This window comes from Scardinius erythrophthalmus (assembly GCF_964197995.2).
Source record: "Scardinius erythrophthalmus genome assembly, chromosome: 18".
Classification (NCBI taxonomy): Eukaryota; Metazoa; Chordata; class Actinopteri; order Cypriniformes; family Leuciscidae; genus Scardinius; species Scardinius erythrophthalmus.
In genome coordinates, this window is record NC_138238.1 from 5,758,336 (window position 1) to 5,770,252 (window position 11,917).

General features: G+C 36.6%; 1 protein-coding gene across 1 annotated transcript; it reads right to left on the minus strand.

Annotated features, from left to right (window-relative positions):
* Positions 1-350: 350 nt before the first annotated feature.
* Positions 351-9,346, minus strand: LOC308706846 (serine/threonine-protein kinase H1; the record flags this gene model as incomplete). The annotated part of the gene is made up of 4 exons (XM_081392712.1): positions 351-849; positions 6,169-6,934; positions 8,812-9,100; positions 9,289-9,346. The coding sequence occupies 4 exons, from the start codon at positions 9,344-9,346 to the stop codon at positions 532-534; spliced, it is 1,431 nt and encodes a 476-aa protein (XP_081248838.1). The 3' UTR covers positions 351-531.
* Between the last annotated feature and the right edge of the window lie 2,571 nt (positions 9,347-11,917).

Consider the following 11,917-nt stretch of genomic DNA (forward strand, 5'->3'; position numbering starts at 1 on the left):
ATCTGCATATCAGACCATTTGAGGTTACACTCCCTTTCCGGTTGCATTTCAGTCCGGTGCGCGATTCTTCAGGGGTGAAAAATGTATATTTTAAAATAGAATAGTGAGTTTATATAATCAGCTCATCCTCATCTGATTAATGAAGGAATGAATGTGGGAGAAGCGAGCAGAGGTGCTGATCTGTGCTTTTCTTTTTATAGAGGAGACTTTAAACTCCTTCGCTGTTCATCATGAGTAGGAGATCACAGAAGAGACTATCAGCACAAATGCATCATAAATATATTAGTATGGGTGCGTATGATGATATACCTTTAAATAACGGTCTGCATTAAAGTTAATCTACAAGTTTTCAGGGATCATGTACATTTTTAATCCCTCAATTTTGTTCCTGGAGGTCCAATCATAATGTTAGTCATTGACGATTTTCAGAATTAAACAGGCTGTTTTTTTTTGTCTTTCACATGTGAAATGAGTGACAGCACTTTGGGCCTCTCACATAGAAATCTTGTCCACTGGGTCCAAAACTTGACCCTATCCTAAGCAGCGATCTTCAGGCACTGTGACCTGTCGCTGTAATTGTGGCCCAGAGCCTGGCCGTGACCCGGACCTCATCGATGTCCGTGACCCAGGAGTAGAGCCCGAGCTGGGGCAGCGAGAGGAGGCCCGTGACGCCCGCCGCTGGAGGTTTCGGGAAATGGAGCGGTGTAGGTTCTTGTTAGAGGAACAGGCTGCCATGCTGACCAGCCACGGATGCTTGAGAGCTTCCTCAGCGGTCATGCGGTGCTCGGGCTCAAGGGTCAGGAGGTGACCGATGAAGCTTTTGGCCAATGTAGAGACTGATTTCCATGGCTGAAAGAGAGATATTGAGAGTTTGTCAGTATAATACATAGTGGTCATAGTGGTCCCATAGTGGTCATCAGTAAAATGAAGTTGCATGTTAAAATAATAATAATAATACATTGAAATGTGCCATACAGTAAAAGCTTAAGGTCAATAATAATAAAAAAAATGTTTATTTAAAACAAATACAGTGCATATAAATCCAAATTGAGTTCAATGACCATACAATTTAGTACAGATAACTTGAAAATGTAAGTTATCGTATTTCAACTAAACTTTACTAGTCCAGGTTACTTGAAATAAGTTGTTGGGTCAACTATTTTAACTATGTCAACTAAACTTTTTAAGTTGAAATACTTAGTAGATTAAGTAAATAAAACTTAACTGAATCAAAGCAAAAAGATAACAAAAAAATTTAAGTTGAGTGAACATTTTTTTTACAGTGCTGTTAAAACAGCTGGTTCTTCTGATGTAAAAAAAAAACGAAACAAAGACAAATAATATCTAATAAAAATTACAACCTAGAACCTATATGTAATGCCATTGAAATAACCTAACTGCATAAGTGTGCACAACTAACAATATGATCTTTGCTTCATTTGTGCAGAATTTTTATATCCGCTATATATACGAATAGTGGATATATATTACATAACAAACAAACCTAGCCAGGAAAGTTTTGAGTTGTGAAAGTAACAGTATGTTTTCATAATCTTTTGTCTCAAGGAATATTTTATTGCTCGAAATAACCCCTTCAAATAAAAAAGGACATTTTTCGATTAACACCAATTGTCGGAGAGAATGTTTTACAGATCTGAGCGTGATTCAATGGCCTCGAAAAGACTCCAAGTAATGAAATATATTTATCAGAATCCTTATACTGATCTCTGAATCAGTAACTCAACTTTGTAGCTCAGTCCAGCAAACCCTCCAGCCCACACTTTTCCTGCATGAAAACCAACACTACTTTCCATTCATTGCTGTTTTTGCATTCAGTCTGTGTTCAGAACAGCATCAAATCATCACAGATCTGAGAACCAACACAGCACATCTACGGCTGTAAATGTCACTGAGTACACACACACACACACACACACACACACACACAGATTCTGCCTGAATGGAGACCGGACCGCCTGTCGTCTGACCTGTGCTACCGACGCTTCTGCCTCTTAAGCTGCATTAGATATACAACTTGCCATTTTCGCCTCGTCGCAGTCTGAATGTGAAGACATTAGTCAATAAATGTCACCGGTTTTGAATCTGTGACTCACCGCTAATTTGAAAGAGTTAATAACCATCTCTGGTATCTGAGAAGCCATTTCCATACTCATAATGATTGTTATACTGAATAATATATTCCAGTCCCTAACCCTAAACCTACCCATCACAGAAGACTTTCCGCATTTTTACATCTTCAAAAAACATAATTTGATTTATAAGCTGTTTTCCACATGGGGACCAAAAAAAGAAAGAAAGAAAAGTCCCCACACTCAGAAAAAAAGGTACAAAAGCTGTCACTGGGGTGGTACCCTTTCAAAAGGTGCACCTTTGTACCTAAAGAGTGCATATTTGTACCTCAAAGGCACATATTGGTACCAAAAAGGTACATATTAGTAGTCTACCTAAATGGTACAACCTTTTTAACGGGTACTGTCCCGGACAGTGACAGCTTTTGTACCATTTTTTTCTGAGAATGCACAAGGTCAAAGATGACTGCTATTGCTACACTTCTGGGGACATTTTGTCACCACAATGTAGGGATTACCAGGACCACACAGACACACACACACACACATACATATCCAGTAATGACAATTAATCAGCCATGAAATTGACAATAGCAAGTCTGTTGCTGACAAATGGATTTTAAAGAGCAAGTTTTATTCAAACACACAGAAACACATTAAAAAAAAAAAGAAAGTGTGTATGAGTTTTACAAGAAAACATTAAGGTGCATTAGTCTTGCTGTGGTCTGTGTCAAATGAAGTACAGAATCCAACAATTTCATCAAGGAAAAGAGAGAAATCTGACAACAATAAAACATAGTGAGAGCCGAACAACTACCTCTGGTGTTCTGCGGCTCAATCTATCATTCTGTCCAGCAGAGTGATTGTGTATTCATGCGGTTAAATATATATCTGCGCAGAAACATGGGTCCGTGCGCTGCGTGCCTGCATGTGTTTAACCTATAAAGGATGGCCGGCTGGTTTCTAATTACACACCAAAGCACAGCATTTGAATTCACTTTGAGGCGCAGATAAAAAATGAATTCTGCAATGAGGCTTTAATGAAAAAAAGGTTCAGTCCTTATTTCAAGCTGTTTTTAAACTTTGTTGTGTAGCGTTCTCCAGAGTCATTAGTAAGTGTGAGTATCATCTGTAGTATTAAATGAGAGAGATGCGCTAAATATACATTTGCAGTAAATGATCAGGTGTGTTCAGCACACAGTGTGTCGCCGCTGCGAGATCTTTTGATTAACTTTAACATTAATATACAGGAAATATAAGTAGACGCAGGGTTTAAAAATAGAATGCAAATGAAAAACTGTGAGCAAATCAATAACAAAACTGCACATTCCAAGTTCTTGTGTAGTTTTTATTCTTTGCCAGTATTTAAAATAAGATGTTTTCATATATTGTATGTAATTATCCATAATTTACAGTTATTACTATAGTAACTACATGTAATGTGTGACAAGGCCACTGTAAAGTGTTACCTTTTTTTTCCCTTCTTTTTTTAAATGTGAATTAAAAAAGAATAAAATTAGCTTTTAAATACCAAAACAATGTATGTCAGTACTTTTGTTTATTAAATAATATAACATTTTATTTAATCTAGTAATGTTTTTCAGGGGATCTTTTTTTTAAGCTTCAGCTATTTAATCAGTTTTATTTCTCTTTTTTTACGATCTCAAGATGGACTTTACGTCCTACAAAAAAAATCATATCAAAATTCATTAAATTTGGAAATTAAAACATGTTTATTAAAGAGGTGATTGCCTGTAGCACACAAGACTTCATATGGATGCATTGTGAAGCTGCACACACACACACACACACACACGCACGCACGCACGCACGCACGCACACACACACACACACACACACACTCACACACGTAGTGTTTTCATTTTTTATGGGGACTTTCCATAGACATAATTATTTTTATACTGTACAAACTGTATATTCTATCCCCTTACACTAACCCTACCCCTAAACCTACCCATCACAGAAAACTTTCTGCAATTTCACATTTTCGAAAAAACATCACTTTTTTGATTTATAAGCCGTTTTCCTCATGGGGACCAAAAAATGTCCCCACACGAACAAGGATTTCGGATATTGCCATCCTTGTGGGGACATTTTGTCCCCACAACGTGATGATTACCAACTCACACACACACACACACACACACACACACACACACACACACACACACACACACACACACACACACACACACGCACGCACGCACGCACGCACGCACACACACACACACACACACACACTCACACACGTAGTGTTTTCATTTTTTATGGGGACTTTCCATAGACATAATTATTTTTATACTGTACAAACTGTATATTCTATCCCCTTACACTAACCCTACCCCTAAACCTACCCATCACAGAAAACTTTCTGCAATTTCACATTTTCGAAAAAACATCACTTTTTTGATTTATAAGCCGTTTTCCTCATGGGGACCAAAAAATGTCCCCACACGAACAAGGATTTCGGATATTGCCATCCTTGTGGGGACATTTTGTCCCCACAACGTGATGATTACCAACTCACACACACACACACACACACACACACACACACACACACACACACACACACACACACACACACACACACACAGGTATGAAGACAATAAATACCCATGCAAATAACCAAATGAGTCAAATGGTCTGAGTTTAAATGCAAACTCAATTAAGATACACCGCGATACTGTGGCTTTACAGCCTGTGTATCTGTGAAAAGGCAAGACACGGTGGATATTAACCTATTTATTATAGTCTTGCTCTACAACTACCTGTTATATTGTGACTCAGTAGTCCATCAGTACTATATACTGTATATATATATATATGTATATATATATATATATATATATATAACATAAATAACAATAATAATTCCTTCATGTGCTTGATTACTGTCTCTGAGCAGCAGGGTTATAAAGAGCTTCTATTGTATTGTCCTATTGCACCCATAATTTCACAGCTCTGGGGGTTGAAAGTGATAAAGAAATGTGTGCGTCTGTGTGTGTTTGCAGTTTAAAGGTGATAAAAGCCCTGTGGTGAAGCTCCTCTCCCCTCTCCTTCCTCTCTGATTACCACCTCTAACCTCACACACACACACACCCTTGAGACAAAGCAAGCTGACGTGCTGTTGGTGGGCGAGACATAAGTCAGGTAGCTGGTGGCTGTTTACACAGGTGACCAGATTTCACCTTCACACACACACACACACACACACACACACACACACACACACACACACACACACACACACACACACACACACACACACACACACACACACACACACACACACACACACACACACACACACACACACACACACACACACACACACACACACACACACACACACACAAACTCTGTTTGCCCTTTACTTTACACTCGGCTGAATGTTTCATTGCCCTGGTTCATTCCAGGTGTCTAAGTGCTGGTGTTCTAGTTAGGCCATCACAAGCTCAATTTTGATTATGAAGATCATGAACAAAGTACACAAAGAAAATATAAATATACCACAACATAGTTGCCCCAAAAAGTATTTGCATACACTTGGTCAGTTAAAAACGTATTAAATGTCATTATGGCTTTAAAACGGAATTTATACAGTTTTGGGTCGGTAAGCTTGGTTTATGTTTTTGAAAACGTCTCTTAAATCGTGATATAAAATTTGGTAACACTTTACTTAAAGCTGCATCTGGTTTGATCTTTTGTAATCTAATGCAATGAGATTCAGACAATTTTAAGTATGTCTTATAGCATGAAAAAGGCAGATATAACAAACCGGTAGTTTATTAATTAACTGCGTGAAGGCACTGAGTAATATAGTATAATGTGTAACGTCTGTTGCATAATCAAAAAAATTTCTCTGGGTAAAATAATGTTGTTTTAAAAAATATTTTTTTAGCAAAAATAACCTCTAAATGTTGTAAAACGGCCAATAGTTATAAGCCATCAGTGCATCCCAAGTCTTATGTGTCCAAATACTTTTTAGGCCACTGAAAGTGTGCATTTGTACTACTTGTGAGATAACTGTGAGGAAAGGTATTGTGCCACTCACATCACCATGGAAACTGAAGCTGCCCCTGAGAATGGCCCTGAAGAGCCTCGGTCGGCTGCTCTGGTCGAAGGGCAGCGATCCGCTCAGCACGATGTAAGTGATGACGCCCAGCGCCCACATGTCCACAGCGCTGCCACAGGGTCTCTGAGCCAGCATCTCAGGGGCCAAGTACTCCGGTGTACCGCAGAGTGTCCTCACAGCCCAGTCTTTACTCTGACGGCTCTTCTCAAAGTCTACAGTGCTCAAGGACGAGACGCAGTTTGTGTCGTGAGTTGAAACACTTGTATCTCCCTTGCTTTGAAAGGAGGCCGGTGTCTTGTCCCAACAAGCGAGCCCAAAGTCTGTTATGATCAAGCGTGAGTCCTGTCCCGGGTGGTAGTACAGTAGGTTTTCCGGTTTGAGGTCCCTGTGGATGACGCCCAGAGAGTGGAGATAGCACAGCCCGCTGGCCACCATCTTCAAGGCTTTGGTGGCGTCCCGTTCTCTGAAGGTTCCTCGGGCGACCGTGCGCTCCAAGAGCTCTCCTCCCGTGGCCAGCTCCAGAACCAGATAGACGCGATGTGGCGTTTCGAACACCTCAGCCAGGCGGATGACATTGCTGTGGTTCACCCGTCGCAGGACACCGAGCTCTGCTTGACAGGCCTCGTGACCCTCACGACCTTTGACCTCCAGAAGTTTGATGGCGAAGGGTTGACGCGAGCGCCGGTGCTCAGCACGAACCACACGGCTGAAGCTCCCACAGCCTATCAGAGCCTTGATGTCATACCTAGAACAGATATACACACTAGTGTTATTTTTCATTGAGTTTTTATTTAAGAGGCCATATAATGCCCTTTTAGTCTTGATTTTGTTTTTTGTTTTTGTCAGTAACGCTTTGTTTAGTTCCTGTCTCTATTAAGCCCCTCCTTCTGAATAGCGCAATGAGCTCTGATTGGTCGGCTGGAGCAGTGTGTTGTGATTGGTCAACCGGTTCGAATGTGTTTCAGAAATGCCACACCCCTTACCATAACTGAGTTTCAACACAGTGCTAACACAGCCTAACGCCTTTTATTTTGTATATGTCTTTGGCAGGAATTATTTAAATGAGGAATATTGTGACAGGTTCATATTCCCGGAAGAAAACTCAAGACTACGATGGAGGCGTTTCAGAGTGTTCAGTGCGCACTGACATAGAGAATAATTAATTATGGAGTGACTTGCTTTGTAACTGCAGACTCTTTCATGCTCAAACAGCAACATTACACACTAAAGAAAGTTGAACATTTAAAAAAGCATAATAGATCCTTTTTTAATATATATTTTTCTTACTTAAAGTCTAATTTTGTTTTTGTCATTTTTTAAAAATATGTGCCTAAATAATTTATTCATTGTTATTTCAGTTTTATTTTAGTACATGTTAAACTAAATTAAAATGAGAAATGTTTCCGTGGCAGCTAGCTGAAATAAAATAAGTTTTAGTGATTATAGTGATTTATAATTAAGTGATTTAAGTGAAGTTATAATTTATTTTATTTCAAGTAATTTTTTTTTTTATGGTTTTAGTTTTAGTTAACTATATTAACCCTGTTGAACACTGAAGCATCTGCTATGATAGACTACTGTGCTGCTGTAATTGGATGCATCAAATTAAATTACATCTCATTATTTCATAAATTACATTTCATTATTACTTTTAGCCTGATATTAAATGCTGAGAGTGGCACTGGTAAACTAATACATATGATAAAGCGTTTCATTATAGCAAAGATCTTTAATTGACATGTCGTGTTTGATATCTTAATTCTGTCATCCAGTCTAAAGTAATTAAGTTTATGGCATTGTCAAGAATTTTTCATAAAGGTTATGGTAGGAATGGAATACTAGCTTCCTATCTACTGCATACTTCGTGTACACTGAATACTGGCTACTATTTATCAAAGAATTGCAAGTGAATGTTACATGACAATGACCAACAGCAGTCAATCAAATGACCTCATTATATCTGTCACATCATCATCTCATTACATCAATGTTTAATTCACTGAGAGGCATATAGTTCTTTTATAAAATGATAATTCTAGAATGTAGTGTCTTATTTACTGGCAGTCCAAACAAAAAGTGAGACTTGATTAAGGAAAAAGATTTAACAAACTGCAGCTGAGATTATCACTAATTAATTTGTCACAATGAAAATTAAAAGTGCATTGTGCAATGCAGCACCATGTCAAATTATTTGGAGCTTACAATTGTGTTCACTTTTGTTGTGAATTGTTGTTGAAAAAAGATTCTTGCAAAATTCTGTTTGTGAAAAAATAAATAAAGTATATGTTTTCTGAGGGAACATGTGACAAAATTCAGCTTCGCATCACAGGAATAAAAATGACATTTTAAAATATATTACAATATTAATTGTAATAATATTTCACAACATTACTGTTTTTACTTCATAAATAAACGCAGCCTTGGTGAGCATAAGGTACTTCTTTCAAAAATATTTTTTAAAAATCTTACCAACCGCATACTATAACCGTAGTGTATAAAACAATATTTTTGCTCAAATTTATCATTACAAATACACAATTCAATTCTACACACTGCTCATTCTATTTTTTGCAGTAGTATGCTATTCTGACCTCAAAGTACGCACATCATCAGTAGGCCTACCTCGCTGTGACGCGTGGATCAAACTTTGCACGAAACTTTGCATTAGGATTCCTCATCCTCTCCTCCAGATGAACCAGTTCCTTGACTCCTTCTGTTATTCCTTCTCGGGAAGCTCTTCTGCTGCTTCTCCTCCTCCAAAACCAAGCTTGTTGTTTCTCGTCACACTTTTCCCTGTCAGTCTCTTGTTTCTTGAAGTTCACAACAGAGTTGATAAGAGAAAAACATCCATTTTTGGAGGGCTCGGGTAACACTTTGCCAGAACTACTTCCCATTATAAAGACCTCACAGGCTGAGAAGCATGGAAATAATCCATCCAGATGGTGTTAAAGAACTGACACTTGCCTAACTGAATAAAGTGTCACAGATCCTCCTTTTGGACACACAGGGCTGGTCGGGAGGATCATGCGCAGGGAACTGCAGCTGTAGTGCACTTGCACACGACCGGTGCATTTTCAGCACAGGTGTAATAACTCACACCTGAGTGACGGGTGTTTGATCCACGGGCTACTTCAGGGGCCTTTAACAACGCTATCATTGCCCTGTAACATAAAACAAAGGCAGCTTGATCACCTGTGGATGAAACCATACATACTTTTAAAAGTCACAGTAAATTTTGAAAATTATACACTTGGATGCATGAATCTATGACATAAAATCCATGAGATATTGATAAAAACTCTAAAAGAAACGTACCTCTGAATCATGTGGGCATCATTATCTTGTCACAGGAAACCATGATTATTAAAAGGGCTGATGTCAAGGCACAATTGTAAATATATATATATTTTTTTATATATATATTGCACATTGTCTTATACGCTGGAAAATATAATTAGTTTTGCTTTTTTTAACAAAAATATTTTGTTTTCAAACACTTAAGTCTCTAAAGTCATGTGACTCAAAAACAATAATAATAATAAAAAATACACACAAAACCTTGCACTGTTTTTGTTGCGTTGTATTGATTGTGGCATATTGTTTATTGACGTATAGTACTGTATATTGGTTATTATCGTATTGTTTCTTTAAAATTCTACTTAAATTGCATTTATTTAAATTAGATGTTTAGCTTGCACAAAGTTATATGCGATGGCACTGTAAGGATTGCTCCAATTTTGCTATACCTTTGTATAGTGACAATAAATAATCTTGAATCTTCATGGTCAGAAGGCTGTTTTTTTTTTTTTTTTTTTTTCATTAAATGATGCCTCTTAACCCTTTCATGCATGAATTATGATAACCTCAGTCAGGATTTTTTTCCTATGTGTTTGTATGTATTATGTATTGCTCTTAGGGCATGAAAAACAAGAATAGATTTTTATTTTATTTTTTTTACAAATTTTTCAAAGAGATCTTCAGATGTCCACTTGAGTGGACAGCATGCGGTTATGGTTTAAACTGAAGATATACTGTATTAAATATAAGACAATAATCAAACAGATAAAGTATGTGTATTTAACAAACTAATCAATACAATTATATCAAATCATGTGAAAACTATAAAATATATACAAAAAAATATAAATGCGAAATATTGCAAAGGCTTCATACCACTTAATACAAGTTGCACATCGTGTAAGGTACAACTGTGGAAACCACTCAGATGCTCCCTCCAGTGCACCAGAGTATGGATATTTACCCTTATTAGCTGATAATTCTGATTATGTTCAAGATGGACATGCACATTTCTATCATAGCCCTCCTCTGAGAAAACCTAGCGATACGTTTTTTCAATCTCATCTGAAATGATCAGTGTTGGAGGTAAGGCATTACAAGTAACATGCATAACGCATTCAGATTACTTTTTTGATGTTACAAGTAAAGTAATGTGTTACAAGTAACATGCATTACCTAATCAGATTACTTTTTGATCCAACAAGTAATTAACTACAGGTAATGTGCATTACCTAATCAGATTACTTTTTGATGTAACGAGTAAAGAAACGCATTACAAGTAACATGCATTATGTAATCAGATTACTTTTTGACGTTATGAGTAAATAAATGCATTACAATAACGCACATTACATAATCAGATTACTTTTTGATGTTATGAGTAAAGAAACGCATTACAAGTAACATGCATTACGTAATCAGATTACTTTTTGATGTTATGAGTAAGGAAACGCATTACAAATAACATGCATTACGTAATCAGATTACTTTTTGATGTTATGAGTAAAAAAACGCATTACAATAACGTGCATTACGAAATCAGATTACTTTTTGATGTATGAGTAAGGAAACGCATTACAAATAACATGCATTACGTAATCAGATTAATTTTTGATGTTATGAGTAAAGAAACGCATTACAAATAACATGCATTACTTAATCAGATTACTTTTTGATGTTATGAGTAAAGAAACGCATTACAAGTAACATGCATTACGTAATCAGATTACTTTTTGATGTTATGAGTAAAAAAACGAATTACAATAACGTGCATTACGAAATCAGATTACTTTTTGATGTTATGAGTAAGGAAACGCATTACAAGTAACATGCATTACGTAATCAGATTACTTTTTGATGTTATGAGTAAAGAAACGCATTACAAATAACATGCATTACGTAATCAGATTACTTTTTGATGTTATGAGTAAAAAAACGCATTACAATAACGTGCATTACGAAATCAGATTACGTTTTGTTGTTATGAGTAAGGAAACGCATTACAAATAACATGCATTACGTAATCAGATTACTTTTTGATGTTATGAGTAAAGAAACGCATTACAAATAACATGCATTACGTAATCAGATTACTTTTTGATGTTATGAGTAAAGAAACGCATTACAAGTAACATGCATTACGTAATCAGATTACTTTTTGATCTAACAAGTAAAGTAATGCATTACAAGTGTCATACATTTTGTAATCACATGACTTTTTTGATGTCAATGAAAATTACATTCTAATAATACAAATACATTTATTTACAGTAAAAAAAGTAAGATTAAGTTTTTAAGTTTTAAGTTTCAAAAACAATATTCACATTATAATTATGAATTGTAGCTGAAATATAGCAATTGATGCATGACGTCCACTACAGTGGACATGTGATTAATCAGAGTTTTCTCTCAATCTAAAATCAAAACTTGG